At 37.5% G+C, this 16,421-nt stretch overlaps 1 protein-coding gene across 6 annotated transcripts in view; it reads right to left on the bottom strand.

The window, feature by feature from the left end:
* The window catches only part of GAB1 (GRB2 associated binding protein 1), a 136,631-nt gene that overhangs the window by 11,944 nt on the left and 108,266 nt on the right, over positions 1 to 16,421 (bottom strand). For 5 of the 6 annotated variants that reach the window (XM_090036458.1, XM_090036455.1, XM_090036457.1 and 2 more), the window contains 2 exons: positions 15,289 to 15,374; positions 14,786 to 15,089 (listed from right to left, as the gene is read on the bottom strand). In XM_090036458.1, the coding sequence (XP_089892584.1) occupies positions 14,786 to 15,089; positions 15,289 to 15,374 (390 nt within the window). The remainder of the gene's footprint in view (positions 1 to 14,785; positions 15,090 to 15,288; positions 15,375 to 16,421) is intronic. The other variant, XM_090036456.1, reaches the window with a different exon arrangement.

Here is a 16,421-nt window from a genome sequence, read left to right on the forward strand (position 1 = left end):
TAATTTATGTATGAAATATTTTGGAATATAAGTATTTGCAATGGGGCTTTTGGGATATTAATACTTGCAATATGATTTTAAAGCAAGAGTGTTTGTGTTTAGTTTTATGAAAAAGGATGTTAAAACTGTCAAATAGAAAGAGTACTCATGGGTCTGGTGTCAGAATGTACTCAAAGATGCGTGATTTCTTCCCCTGGCCTTTCAGGCTGACTATCAATGCTCCTTTTCTCTGAGAAATTGTCAGGACCTACCCCTATTTGGCACAGTCTATTTTTATATCCAACAATGATTTAAATTAAAAAAATAGAAGCCTTCCTCATGTGTTTCTCTTCCTTAGTTTTCTGTAGTAAACACAGTGGGAAAGTTAGTATTCAAAAGTACAACTGCACATTCTTAAATTGAAACAGATGTAACCTAACTTTTTTAGTTTTATAACATAAGCTCTTTAGGCTAAATGGCCAGTCATCCAGGGGTAAACTTCAGGACACAGTCCCAGATACTCCACAGACCTTCAGAACTAAAGGTCCATTTATATCACTACTGTTTCCAGTTAGTGACAGCTACCGCCCAAGCCAGAAACAACATAACTGTGTCCACGTGACACTGTACAGTCCTTCTGAGGCAGAGCTGCCTAGTCTAGATCCAGCCTCACATTCATACAGCTATGCTGTTTCCAGTTTAGGAAATAACCTGTGGCTACCTTTTGAAGCCTGAAGTAGTATAGCTGCAGCCATACGGCATGTAGCGGCATTGTGTTATGCTCTCTCCACAGATGCAGCCTGGCATTCATCTTGGACCAGTTTTTCAAATTCAAGACAAATGGCAGAGAGAAACCGCAACCTTAAAAACTAGGGAAGTTTTGGAAGGTTTAGGATGGTCACTTCATCTTTTTGTTTTTGGGTATAATTTAAAGCAGAGTGGGCTACATGAGATGCTAACAGCACTTTATAGTCAAGTGCTAGGCAAAAACTGTGCTAATATGCTACTACACAGTAGTATTTGACTACTGCGCAGAGTCACTAAAAACCCCTGCGCCAGTGCTACTGCGCAGTAGCGTGTCACCGCACATTGATTTAGTACTTGGTTATCCACGTACTAAACTTAATGTGCTGTAACTCTGGTGCATTAAAGAACATGCAGACATACCCACTGTCACTGAAACAAAATAAAACAAATGAAGAGTAAAAATCAATGAATTTTGTTAAAGGAGGGAATTTTCTGTTTAGATATTATTGAATGTTCTGACACAGCCATTGCCTACAATGGATTTCATATCAGGAAAGAGGATCTGTACATGCTATTTAAGTTACCAGTTATTTGGAACTTAAATTAAAAAGTTAATCTCCCAGTCTGATATCAAATATAACAAATACACAATCTGATAACAGTTTCCTGGCCAAAAGGGCTCCCTTTCTCGCAAACCGACAAGGAGATTGCAAGCAGAATGCTATGGAACTGCTTTATTTGGAATGGGACTGCAGGGAAGAAAGCTTGTATTCAGCAATATAGGCACCCCAAACAACTGGTGATTTGTCTCTTAATGTTTTCAGGGGGAAACTGCATTATCAAAGGATACAGGAATTCAGAGTCTTTCTTTGAAAAAAATGAAAAAGACAAAAATATATACAAGGGAAACTGCAATTTGCAGTTGGGGGTCTTGGTATTCCAGCAAAGCATTCTGGATTTTCTACTGCTCTTTGCCTTTAAAACATAGTTCAAGATCTTTATTCTATAGATTTTATGATCTAGTACCTGTTCTGTGAAGCCCTCTCATAAGAAGTGTCAGATCCTGGGCACATGGTCCTAAATAAAGAACTAAAAATATTCCAATGCTGGCTTCCTCTACAGCAATATTCTGCCAAGGTGGATACAATTAATAGCAGGTGCTGGCCCTTTGTACCACCAAACTAATATCCATTTTCTTAATAGGATCAGACACCAAATGGAGGTAGAATTATGATGTCCAGACAACCGTCTTAGATGGATCCTGTTTTCTCTTTGCCTTAAAGACAGCCGGAAAAGCTAGAAATCAGTCAGAAACAACCCAAGCAGATGGAACCAACTAAAATAAGTTGTCTAAAGACAAAAAATGTGTGTCATTTCCAGGATCTGTATTTTGTCTAAAATTTCTCAAAATACTTTCCTTCACAGCATCAGCTACTTTCAGATATTCCAGAAATGAAGAACAATGAGTTAGGAAAGGAAGACTCTGAATCTAAATAAGCCTTTTCACAGAAACTTGTATCTAAAGTTCATTGGTATTCATAAAGTATTTGCTAAATACCACAAAAACTATTCAGTGAATACCAATGCATTTAATCATGACCTTTCCTAATCTGCTAGTAATTCTATAATGTCCATATTTAAGTAAGCCTCAAAACTGTAGTGTTTACTGGTCAAGAGTACTGGAGCTTCACTTCAGGTTCATAAAGCATGTGGGATATTACTTTGAGATAGCTCCTCATGTTCTATACAACTGTGTGGAATGGCTGATTTGCTAGGAAACAGTTCTGTTTTTTTAAATGTTTTTAATTAAACACTGTGTTAAGGGTATATAAAACCTGAGGGCAAATATGCTAACTTGCAGGCTAGGAATATTACCTAGCCTGTATCATGCTAAAGAAAAGGAACCCACTTATCTAAATACATAAGGATGAGAGGAAAATCCTATCAGAGGAAGTGTTATCAGTATTCTTTCATTCCTTCTCTCCCCCATATTTTAAAGTTATACATTAGTATCTTTAAAAACAGGTAGTAAAAGGAGGTCTAAAGGGCTTGGGGGTTTTGTTTAGTCTGTTTAAGCCACATTTTTTTTATTTGATACCTTTTGTCTCTATCCATCTAACTTCACTTGCATCTGGAATTCATTTAACTGTGATGTAAAAAAAATCCCTTGGAACTGTTTAATCTATAGGATTAAGCTTTTTGTAAGAGCAACTCATAGCTGTAGGTAAAGAATTGCTTGATCACAGCAAGGAGCTATGCAAACTACAGAGAAATTACCTTTAAATCTTATTTCCTAGAAAACAATCTATTGCAAGTAACTTTAAACTGCCATGAGAGAAGCCTGGATTCACTTCTAGATAGTTACTGTTGGGCCCACAGACTAGTTAAAAAGGGCTGGCCTACTCAGGGACTGGGAGGAGGCACAAAAATATGCATCTTTTTATCTCTAAACAGAAAAAAAGCAGTACCTTGACTGGAAAAGTATCATTTGAAAAGGATAGATACTTTTCTTAAAAAACAAACAAGATAAATATTACCTGCATCCCACTGTGAAAAATGTCAACACTAAAAGCTTCATACTTCAATCTGCAATTCAAATTAGCTTTGCTAATTAACATTATCATTTACTGCAGTTTTACTCCTGCTGTGTTCTACCCTCAAACATGCATCGTTTTCAATTCTGTAGGTTAGAATCCAGAATTCTGCATTCTTGCAGTACTGCCAAATCTCAGTGATTTTACTGAAGTTTTCCTAAAGTTCCAGCTTCTGATGTCATACTATGTAAGAGCTTCAACTTTGATCCCTTTAAAAAAAAAAAAAGTGAAGCACTGTTCTATGGAAGGCTCAACAATGCAACATACAAAATGAAAGAACCTATTTTTTAAGGTTCTCATTAACTGGGAATAATTAGAGTTGCTAAAACTGTTGTTTGTGATGCAGGGGCAACAAAAGAATGTAGTTTTGAGTACTTTGCAAAATATTAAGTTATGAAACCAAAACAACCACCACCACCACCACGAGATCATTTATATATACTGAAAACATAATTTTGACTGCTATTTGTACAGTCATTTTTCAGACTAGCACCCCATTTAAAGATGTTCCAAGATGTATTTTAGTGATGTATTAGCACACTGACTTGGGCAAGAAAAAAATGCTATGTTGGCATCCTTGACTTTTTCTTTAGAATGGTGCTTCTGACATCAAAATAGTCATAATGTATAATAAAACTGGATGCAAGTATATAGTGTGAAAACTGTACAATAGGGTGCTTATAACAACATTTCATGACTGATGGGGGTCCAAAATGCTACATGAAGTCAATATTTTTCTTGTGTGCTTTTCAAAAAGTATATGTACTGTAAAAATTAGCAACTATCCACAGGTGAGGAAGATTGTTATTACAACAGAATTAAGTGTAGTACTTCTAAACAATGCCAATACTTCTAGTTGGCATGTATAAGAGATTTCATTTAAAATTCCTTCTTTAAATGGTGGTTATAACCTAAATTACATTTTAAAATATTGGCAACTTCTACAGAATGAAATCCAGTGACAAGACATCATTAAATTTTCATAAAAAAAGAAACAGCCACATTTTAAAGGAAGTCCTCATATTTGTGGCCTGACCAGATATGAATTATGTCAAATAACAAATTATGACAAGAAAAATACATAAAGAAAGAACCAGCTTTAGCATCCCTGTTTTAAAATTACCCTTAAGTAAGCCACACTTTAAAAAGCAACCACAAGAACCAACTCAAAAAGAAAAGTCTGTTTCATCTTTTTCTCCATAGGTACAACTGGGTAGGAACAGAAATATGTTTAGCACTGCCTCTAAATGTGGCAAGGCAAAATTCTGCATCAAATTCTGTTGTCCCCAAGTCGCTATTGCAACATTAGGATCTATACTGGGGGAAACAGAGCAAAATTTGGCCTCATACTTTTCTGGTGGCCTTTTTGAAAACCAAATAAATCACAGTCTTTTTTGCATGCGTCTTTATATTTACATAAGCTACTTAAGTAGGGACCTTAACTCATGGTGAGACAAAGCCATTTTAGCACCTTGCTCATGGAAACAAAGGTTGATTTTGCAGGCACTTCCCAGTGGGCCTACCCCTCACTGTTCACTGGTGGAGACGCCCCACCATCAACCACAGATGGTTGGAGAGGTCCCACTATCACCACAGACAGTCAGTGCCAGATTTAGGCTTAAGATACTTAAGCTACAGCATAGACCTCACAATATGAGGAGCCTCTAAATAAGGAAAAAAAAAACACTGGATGTTTTCACTCTAATATGACAAAAATATACATATATTGGCTCCACAGTTATTATACATATTGAGTTCACAAATTTGTGCAAAATAACAATTCATCTTAAAATTTCATGAAAATCCATTTTTGTGGATTTCATGGATTATTTTCATCGTATGGGGCCTCTCAAACCAGATATTGTTTAGGGCCTCAGCATGTCATAATCTCGCACTGCAGACAATCACTAACTCTCAAACACACAAGACAATGAATTGTCTAAGTACTGCAGTAAGTATCAGGAGATTCTAAAATAGTGTATTATATGAATGATACACTTTTTTTTCTGGGTTGATTTCACAGGAAAATCACAGCTGATAGAATGATCCTGGATACCGCCAGTTTTCAGATGTCTACCTGACCATTTTTAGCCCTGCCCATACTCGGCGGATGTATGAGTATGCAAATACATGCAGTAGGCCTACTCAATGGATGGGCACGTTCATGGCTACATGGACAAAAGTCCCAGAAAAAAAAGGAGGGTGGAAAAAGGGGGAGCCGTCCCCTGTTGCTAAAGCAGTTATGGCACTTGCCCAAGAAGCTGGAAGCCCACGGTTTAGATTCTAGGCCTCCCTCACCCAAACAGGATTTGAACCTATATTTCTCAGACTTTCCTGCATAAATGCTCCATCCACAACACCACAGACTAGGCATTAACTAGACGCTTCTCAAACACCCCTTTAGAAGCTGAGCTACTGATTCTTGCATTTAATAGTCAATGGATAAGCTGAAAATAGTGATGGAGTATTTTCTGCCCTAGGGGATACAAAAGCTTAGGTTGGAACCCAGGGCCCACTCCCTTCTAGGACCACAACTATCTCTCACACTCTCCAGCTTGTTCTTATCCTCCCTTTCTTGGTTTCCAAGGGGCCTACTTCAAAAGAGAGGCATCTGAATATTCCCTAATCTGTGGCATGGCTTTTAGAGAATGGTGTTGGAAAAAGTCAGAGATACAGGTTCACATTCTCTCTTGGTGCAAGGAGTCAAGAACTGGTGTCCCTGGCTTCCTAACGAGTGCTCTAACTACTCAGCTATTGGGCTAAAACATGGGTGAGTCCTCCTGCTCCTCTGAAGTCTAAAACCCATTAGTCATGCGTTTGTGGCTGGCTACATTTTCGTGACTTACATGTAAGTATACATGCAGAATCAGCACTTGTGTAGCCACATAATTGCCCAGCCAGTGCATGCTCAGGCTATATGACATGTTTACATTGCCACATTGCAAAGAAAAGTAGAATTGTTACCTGCAAATAAGTGCTATAACTGCCACTGATGAGGTTAGAAAACTGCCATTTAGGCCCCTGACAAATATTAAAGTAACACCATGATAGGATTTGATGTGGAATTCCAACAATCATGCTTCCTGCCACACCAGACATGCATGGCAGGAAGTACGACTATGTCATCACACATCAGATCTCACTGGACCATACTGCCCGTACAAAGACAGCCTAATCCCAGGCTCCTCCTGCACCAGCAAGTAGCAAGCTTGGCTCCTTGCATTCCCAGCTGAAGGGCAATCCCAACCTCTGGGGCACATGGGAGTCCTGAAAGCCTCTCATGTGCTCCAAAGGCTGAGCATTGACCACAAGTTCAATTAAAGGAACGATAGGAACCAGGCACAAAGTTATTACACATATTTTGTGTAATGAATTTCTTGCTTATTCCTCATTTTATCATGCCCTTAACCGACTGAACATGTGGCCAAGTCACTACATAAGATGTGATTAACCTGTTAATCACATCTAAAGTGCAACATATGTCAGGGGCCTTAGACCCACAAAGGGCACAGAATTCAATCCTTTGGGTTCTACCTCTATTTTTACTGATTTAAACCATTCATGTTATTTGCTATCTCCATGCCAGAGTTTCACTATATCTGAAGTGGAAACAGGGAGACCATTTATAAAGAAAACTTTGATGGGAAGTATTATGCATGCTATACTGCACTTACATAATTTCTGTAGTTGAGTCCTTGAGCATCTCTGAAAAATCATGCCTTTTATGAGGTGTTTTATTGATTTTTTTTGATCATGTTGAAAGAGCATGCAAGTGTTTTTTTAAAATAAATTGCTTATCACTTAGTATGGATTTTAATATCAAGTTTTCATGCTCTTCCAGTTAACAGACCTCTGGTAAAAATCCTGTCCTTCAGGGTAACAAAAGTACTGCCATTAACTTTTGAAGTCTCCACCCACAAACCATGTAGTTGGCTTATAGAAGCTATGCACGCTTATGTTACTATGGAAATCATACCTATTTTTCCCAGCAATTAAAACATCCCTGTTCCCTGGCCTACATAACTTTATTCCAGTGGTTCTCAACCCATCCACCGTAGTGGGCCACACTTGCAGCTCTCAATGTGTTACGTGGGCCACACTCACACAACTTACTTCCTGTGTATCCATTTTAAAATGTTTTGCATCTGTTATCTGACAGTAATGCAATACAAATCAGTATTCTGTAATACCTCTCATTTCTACACTGTCAAATTTCTTTACTTTTTTTTTTTTAACAGGATGTCACATGGGCTACAGCAGTGTGCTGATTGGACCTCTGGTTGAGAACCACTGCTCTAATGCATCACCAAAGCCCACTGTGGTCTATTCAGGTGTGCTGAAGAGAAAAAGAAGAAAACAGAAAAATTGGGCTGCTCATCAAAGAGGAGTCTCTGTTTTTATCTCCAAGGGCACCTATATATGAGCAGCAAGGCTGCTTAGCATGTCGGAGCAGGCTCGATTAATTGACTCTGCTGGAGCATGGTAATCGCCACGCTCCAGCAGACTCCAGCATCTCATGTATCAGCATTCCTGCACAGAAAAATGGTGGTGGCAACGGCACTTTAACTAAAGCTCATTCAACATGCTTTAGTTAAAGTGCCCACATTGCTATTTTTCAGTGCAGAGATGCTTATACACGAGGTGCTCCAGGCACTTTAATTACAGTAGTTCCCAGAGCTGCTCTAATTAAAAACACACACACCCCTACTCCCTGCTCTCTCCTAAATTAGGGTACATTTTCTTCTGGTTTTGTTTCTCTTTAATAAACAGTAGTTCAAAGAAGGAATAATTTATGGAACCAGAGAACAAGAGGCTCTGGTATAGCTTGAGGCAGAACTAGTCAAATATCTTTTGATTCAGAGGAACACTACCCAGTTGTGCTGAGGGAAACAGATATTTCTTGAAGGTGAAACCCTTTTGCTAGCAATATAGCATCACCACTACATGCAAACATAGCAGGCTACAGCAGCAAAAAGCATAAACACGAAACAATGAAAATGCGAAAGATTCTTTAAAAAAAACCCCTGCACATACAAAATATACATTTAACATTCAATTCAGATATGTATAGAAAAAAAATACAGCTGGCTGAACACAATGGATTTTGGTCCAAAGAGCAGAGCACTTACCTAAAGGATATGACATGCATTGATTTAGGCTGTTGGGGCATGAGGCCTCCCTTCAAAAGGGTACTCAAAGCTTCAAGAAATTACTGAAAGCTCCCTCATTTTTGGAAGCAGCTGTGAGCCACGGGATGGTGTGAGATGACACAGAATGCAATAAAACCTCATACTATTTGATCTTTTTTGACTCAAAACTAAAGTAAATCCCTGTTATAAAACAGAGGGATGAGGTATAGTAACTTGTAAGTCCCATCTCTCAGATGCCTCTTCAAATAAGAAATCTGCAGCCTGCTACATGGTCAACTATCAGGAAGGGAGAGTGTGAATGGCTACATGAAAGTGTGTGTGTGTGTGTGTGTGTGTGTGTGTGTGTGTGTGTGTGTGTGTGTGTGTGTGTGTGTGTGTGTGTGTGTGTGTGTGTGTGTGAATATCAATTAAATATCAAAACATATAACATGAACGTTACCACCCACAATTTGCCGTTTTTTAACATATTAAGCCTATTTCTATATTTCTGTCCCCATTCCCCAAAACTAGTATTGAGAGAATTTTAGAGGATATAAGAAATATCCACAAGTCGAGATGTTTTTACCTGTGTTTCATATATTCTTCTTTTTAGCTGTGACAATGAATCATGGTTCAGAAGGCCAGGTCTCTGTCAGCTAACTTGCTGTTCTCCAGAGATGGGATAACCACAGGAAGCATTAAAACACACTTCAAACCTCATTTCCACAAAGAAGATTTCTTTTTGAGGGGAAAAGTTATCTGGAATTAGGGGATCAAACTTCTGCCCCATATAATTTTATGGCAGAACTCTCACAGTCTTCATTGACCCCAGAATTATGGCTCATTCTGAACTTACTATCCTGTAAAAGCTTTCTGGTTCTCCCTTAAAATAAATAAAAGGAAAAGGATCTGTTGCCAGAAGAACTAAACCTTAAAAAGCATACAGCATGTCACCTTATCTATGAACTTCCATATCACTTATTGTTAGGACTGTAAAGATGCTAACTTAAGTAAATGGTGTTTACAATATTATTTTGTTTGCACACGTACATAAAAATTTACTTCAAGTTGAAAGAACGTAATGTGCATCCAAGAACAGCTGGAGAGCAGGTGCACTGAAACTCTAGCAGTCTTCCAGTTTTGGTCACCCTTCAGAATACAAGCAAATCAGAACACAGAGCTTAGGGTATCCTTTAAAACATTAAATCTTCATCAGATTTCAGATGCCCTTCTCCCCAACCCCACAGATTTTCCTTGGCTAGGACCATACATAAGAAGGTTTCAGCAAAATACATCATTAATAGTGATTTAAAAAGCCCTTTAAAAACAGAGGTTTACCCTAGAAAGATGAAACTACCTTAGGCCTGGCTCATCAATAGGTATACTAACACAGATTCCTACGCCTTTGTACAGTCCATCTAAGGCCAGACTGTACATGGATGCATAAATCTATGCTGAAAATCACACCCAGAACTTCTACAATAGTATATATACAACTACTGTAAAAGGTATCCAAGGGAACAATAGATCTCCATAAGCAAGACATTTCATCACCCGTACCAAAGAGAAAGACTTGGATAGTTGGGTACTTAGAAACAAAGATTACGTCTCAGAAAATGTATGTATGGGTATGTATGTATTAAATAAACCTATATACATATATTACATATACATACATGTATTAAATAAACCTATATACATATGTGTGTAGATGTATATATGTGCATGGATAAAATAAAGGCTCACAGCTGCTTCCCCAGAGAGTGGTGGGTGTGGTTCGGACATTTATGGAGGCCTTATAGCACAACATTGTGGATCTCTGCACCAGTACTTTATTTTAAACAAACAGCAGTACTTTCCAAAACAAACTCTTAATGCAACCACAGATAGTGTATTGAATTTCACTTCTAATTAAGAGACCAACAATAAGTAGTTAGATATTTTACATACCATAGTCCTCACATTCCCCCACCTCCCCCATTACCCAAATTCTGGCAGGATCTTTGAAATGTTTGCATTATTTATTAAGTTCTAGCTACCTGAAGTAATTTAAAATGGATTATTGTCATAATATTTTTAAATTACCCATGAAGAAAGAGTGAAATAGTAGTTGCTACAATAATTTGAAAGCTCAAAAAGCACCCTTCATAGCAAAACTTTGTACCGTATGTTCATTTAAGTTAAAGGACCCCTAAAATGTATAGATTTATTTTATGTTCATTCAAAATTAATAGAAATTCTAATACCTTAAATGTATTTTATCTGTTTACCACTGAACATGAAAAAACTGAGTCATCTAATGTTTTACCATATTAACCTTTCACAACAGGATATGATGACTTAATGTTGAATATCGGTTCAGAATACAGAGTTTATAAGGGCTCATATTTAAAAGCAATGGAGACAACTCATTTATTTGACCAAAGTTGTATTTTTTATGATTTACCCAATAAGGTGTTTTATAGTGGTAAATAAGGTATAATATTGTCCTTGATTGCTGACGTCAGATTTCTTTAAAAAAACCCAAAAACATATTTCTTATTTTCTTCCATTTCCTTCAACACATAAACATACTTTTAATACTTATAAATAAGAATAGGAAGTATTTGACTTTCTATTTATTTTATAATAAAAAATTATTTAAAAAAATCTTTTCAAAATACATGTTATAGTCAATCTGCCAGCAAAAATGGGCAGAGCCAATTAATATGGGTACTGCTGTATACAGCACCTTTGCTTACAATTCATTTTCTTTAGTAAGCCTGATAGTCAACCTTTTCTATTCACTGAAATTAATGGGACTTTTAACATGCTTTAAAAATGTATACACTTTGCTTCTTTGGGAGTCTGGTATCACTTTTCAGAATGCTGAGCTTAACTCAGTTTCATGAAAACATATATATATATATATATATATATATATATATATATATATATATAAAAAAGAAAAGTTATTTTTTTTCCAAAAAAAGTCTATACCACTGTGGCTAACTTTTTGGTGTAATTAATTTATCTTTAACTCTAATTAGAGTTTAGGTTTTATATATAATGTGAAAAACAACTGTTGAGCAAGAAATAAACCATTTGTCTGCAATTCCTATATGCCATTTCACATCACTGAAAATCAGCAGTTAGTTCCATCTCTTTTTGCAAGCATCTCACATTACAACAGAGTGTCTGTTTATTCTTAGAAAGTCAATGTATTTGAGCCCCAAAATATACCTTTTTAAGTGGTAAGTAAATCTAGTTCATTCAAAGGGTAATAAGTGTTTGGGCCCCCTTACATTTTGCTTTGCTCATATACTTTGTCACTGAAGTTGTAATGTCATCAAACTCTAATTAGAGTTCTTCATACAATAAACAGTTTTTAAAATCAAAATACAAATGGAGATGTTTTCCTGTAGAAAATTAGGTAAGACCTAACCAACGCCATAACAGGATGGAAATTCAGAATCAAGGCCAATATTACATCCTAACCCATTTTACATACAAGTGTTAGGGCCAAATTCTGGCACCACTTTTTACATGAGGTAAATTCAGTACAAGAGCAATGGATTAGCCTGATTTACAGTATTTACTCAAATATAAGGCCCTGAGTAGAAGACAATCCCATTAATTAGATAGATCTTACATGGAAAATGTATAAATTATACAATGGGTGGTGGCCTACTGGCTGACATCATCTGAACAAGACCTGGGGGTCACGAATCAACTGGAAGGTGAATATGACCCAACAGTGTAACAAGGCTACAAAAAGGGCCAATAAAACTCTGGCATGCATCCCTTTCTATTCAGCACTGGTGAGGCCTCAGCTGGAGAGCTATGCCCAGTTCTTGGTCCTGCACTTCAAGAAAGACGTGGATAAACTTGAGAGGGTCCAAAGAAGGGCCACCCATTTGATTAAGGGCTTGGAGGGTAAGCCCTATGATAAAAGATTCTGGGAACTGGGCCTGTTCAGCCAGAGGAATAGAAGGTTGAGAGGTGACTCGATAGCTGCCTACTAGTAGTACCTCAGGGGGAGCATCAAGAACTAGGAGAGCAACTACTCAGGAGTGCACCTCAAGGGAGGATGAGGACCAATGGGCATAAACTAACAGAGGGTAAATTCAAGGAAACTAAATCCGAGAGGTTAGTTAGCCCCCTTGCCCCAAGCAACTTCTTCCCCCACCCCTTACTGTCAGATCTGGCTCTCCCTGAGCACCTGGAAATGAGGGAAAAATTTGAAAACTTATAAATAAACATGCCTGTATTAATTTAGCTCATCTGGAACTGATACACTTTACCTTTTTTAAAAGACCTGCAAGTTTTAGCACAGGTACTCCGTAAATGTTTAAGCAACACTTTTGTACCTATTTATACAGAGTACAAACTATGCATGATATTAGGCCAAAACCAAAAATCTAATGATTTACCACATACTTTATTGGGCTACGTCCCACTAGAATTAACAGTATCTAAAGCCATGGTGACTCCATAGCTCAACACTGCTCAGTACATGCATGTAAGGATTCAGGGGTGTAGGTTGTAGCCATATTGGTCTAAGGACATAGGCAGACAAGGTTCTTTGGGTGAATCTGATATCTTTTATTAGACCAACTTAAATAGTTGGAAACATTTTTAGCAAGCTTTTGGGTTTAAAAACCCTTTGTCAGGCTGAGGATATCTCTGCAGTTGGTGTGTGCTCTTCCTGGATAGAATGAATAGAAAAGAAGCCAGAGGCTGGTTCTGCATGCAAGAAAGCCAGTCAGTGAAGCTGTATACTGAGGAGTCAGTGGGTAAGAGGGAGGCTGGGTGTGGGGGAGAAGGGGGGTACCACTTCTCTCCACTATTTAACTGGATCCAGGTGAACATCAGCTCTCACTCATGACTGGAACCAGGTGTTCTTGCCACAAGTCCTGAGATCTTCTAAAAAATTATATGCAGATGAGGTGCAGGGAAACCTGGTTCAACTCCACCTCATGAAGGACAGAGCCACACTAACCATATGACAGGCTGAGAGGGGGTAACAGAGGGATCCTGGATGAACTGTTTGGGGCCACATTTGGTGATTTTTGCCAAATGTTTAAGATTGGTGAAGAAACAGGAATGACTGGAAATGGAAAAGAAAGGCACAGATCAGCTGTGGGAGTGAAGAGGAAGTTGAAATGTACTCAGTGTAGTGGCTCACCACAACTTTTAAAAAGTTGGCACTAGGAGGGACTACACAGAATAGGCACTACCATGTATCCTGTTTAGATGGGTTGCACTAACCTATCTGTCTGGTAGGTTTCTATTAGCATATAAAAAAAATTGTCCAATATGGGCTGTGTTTTAGTCATGCTTAGTATTGGCTGCTTTTAAATCAATTTCATACTTGATTTTCATTACTGAGCACATTGCTTTTGACAGCAGTTTAATGACAGACAGTGTATTTAATGAGCTTTTTTCCCCCATGCTGATTGAAAGTAGGGGGGAGGGGGAGGACCTTGTCTTATATTTGAGTAAATACTGTAATAGTCTCCAGTCCTATTTGGATTCCAAGAAAGGGTTGTATTATAACTCTGTGGCCAGCAAATAATCATCTTCTTGGTTGTGATTTTATGACCCTGCCACCTGAAGGCACTGATCTTAAAGGGATGAATAGTTCCAATTAATCCCCAAACCCAATTTCCTTGCTTTTACAGACTGAATTAAAGCCTAAAATTTTTTTTTATTTATTTAACATTGTTGGATTCAATCTAACAAATTATCTTTTTTGTTTTATAAAGGAACATTTCAAGAAGAAATGTTTTATAAATCACAGCATACTTTAAATGGGATTGTTTTTAAAAAAGAAAACAGTGTGATGTAAGATCCATCCTCTGTGGTACAATTAATTTCTATCACACTGCAACAATATTAACTATAACTTATATATCTGAAATTATTTTAAAAGTTAGAAGCATTTTAAGCATTAAATTATACAGAAAGAGCTTTTATTACATTCTTTATTATTAACTAGAAAAATGCTAGTTTTACAGCTATACCCGTATTAATGTGTTCTCCCTTCACCATAAACTGGCCATCTATATTATATGCATAAGACCTAAATCACAGTTTTAGTCTATATAGAGTAACTTTGTAAGTTATGGTGTACCTTCTTTCCATTAATGTATGCTGTACCTTCTAACCCTACAGATACATTTTGTTCTATTTACATATTTTAAAATGTGTCAAGGCTTGCTTTTAAAATTCTTAGGAAACAATTAGAACTCTTAGAAAATAATACTATCTACCTCAAACTTGTTAAGAAAAACAGAAACATCCAAGTCATTATACTGGAAAATATGAGCAACTTCTACTGCATATTTTTCTCACCTTTTCTGTCTGGCTTGAGATTCCGATCCACTGGTGGTGGTTCACATTCTGCAACAGGTACTGACCTTCTGGGAGGTGTCTTTGGACTGGATCTGAAACCCATGTGAGCAGGAGGGGGGACTTGCATTCCAAATAATGAAAAATCAAATGTGCCTGGGGTCATTGGTACATAGTTTGTTTCTTGAATGGGTTCAGTGAAGCTGCTGGAATGCTGCCGTGGTGGAGAGTTGGGATTCATTGGGACATAATTTTCATCCAGTTCTTCACTTGAAACACTTCCCACTGTCAACATGCTTCTGTTCTTCTAGAAATAACATACATTTTCTTTCATAAAGTAATCATTTATGTTATCTGCTGTAAATTAATTAATCTTTTAGCATCATATATTCAGTGTAATTTATTTTAAGATACATCACTCCACATCATTGCTTTGTAAAAGGGAACAAAGACTGTGCAAGTGCTTTCCCATTCCCTCGTCCCACATGAGATCAAATCATACTTACAAAGTGATTGTGGAAACCTTCCAATGAGCTAGATCTGTCATTTGGAAATGTTCGTGGAATATCATAGCAGTCTTGAGAACTAATGTCTAAAGAAGCAGAGGGGGACAAAGTAAACATTTATTTCCTGAGCTCGGCTGCTGTCACATAAATGTGCTGCACCGATTATTTACTATCTGTTACTTTAAATCTACAATCAAATGCAGTTAGGAAGATGCACAGGCTCTTCATGACAGTGCAATATAGTCTAAAAGATTTTATCAATATATATTTGAGATGAATGCATTATTTTTTGAGCAGACAAGGTTCTTTGGATAAATGTGATACATCTTTTATTAGACCAACTAAATAGCTGGAAAGCGTTCTTTGCAAGCTTTTGGGTACAAACACTTCTTTGTATTACATGTCATGATTTTAAGATTTGCCATTGGCATTTTCTAGGGTGCGAAACTGAAGGAATGTCAATGCTGCTTGTTTACTGTGCAAGACAGCAGTGCCCTTAAAGACACTGTGCTACTCCACACAACTGCCTTCTAACTGGAAGTAACATGGAATCATTTGAGTTGCATTGCAAACAGCCTAGTTAGAGCATTCCCTGGGACTGGCATAGTATATATAAATATACCCAAAGTAGTGTACCTTATCGAACACTTGAAAATGTCCTATTTCCATATGGCATAAAACACCCGTGTGTGTAAAGAGTGGATTTTAAGACACTGGGCCTTAAAACTTTAATTCTATCCCAGAAAGTGACTTAAGAATAGAATTGCCTAGCGCAGCTAGTCAGAAGTTTTCTGACAGAACGGTCTTCTGTTGACACCCTGATCTAGTGGACTGCCCCAAAACCAGGGTTCCTAGGACTTCCAGGCTCACTTATCATTCTGCTCACCTGGTGTTCCTTGGACTGTCCAGCTGCTAGGGTCCTGACTGGCTTGATGACCCTCATCAAGCCAGTCAGACAGCCAGAGAGCTGGCCTAGAAAACATTTTTAAAAATTTCCATTTCCCTTTTTCAGAGCCGCCTGTTTTGAAAAATTCTATTCCATGAGAAAAGCTGTATTTCTTAGTTTACGGATCTTTAATTAATATAAGCTTAGAAGAAAAAAAAATACCGGCAGAAAAACTAAAAGTAAAAAC

Source organism: Crocodylus siamensis, chromosome 2 (genome assembly GCF_052110815.1).
Source record: "Crocodylus siamensis isolate JL-2025a chromosome 2, ASM5211081v1, whole genome shotgun sequence".
NCBI lineage: Eukaryota > Metazoa > Chordata > Crocodylia > Crocodylidae > Crocodylus > Crocodylus siamensis.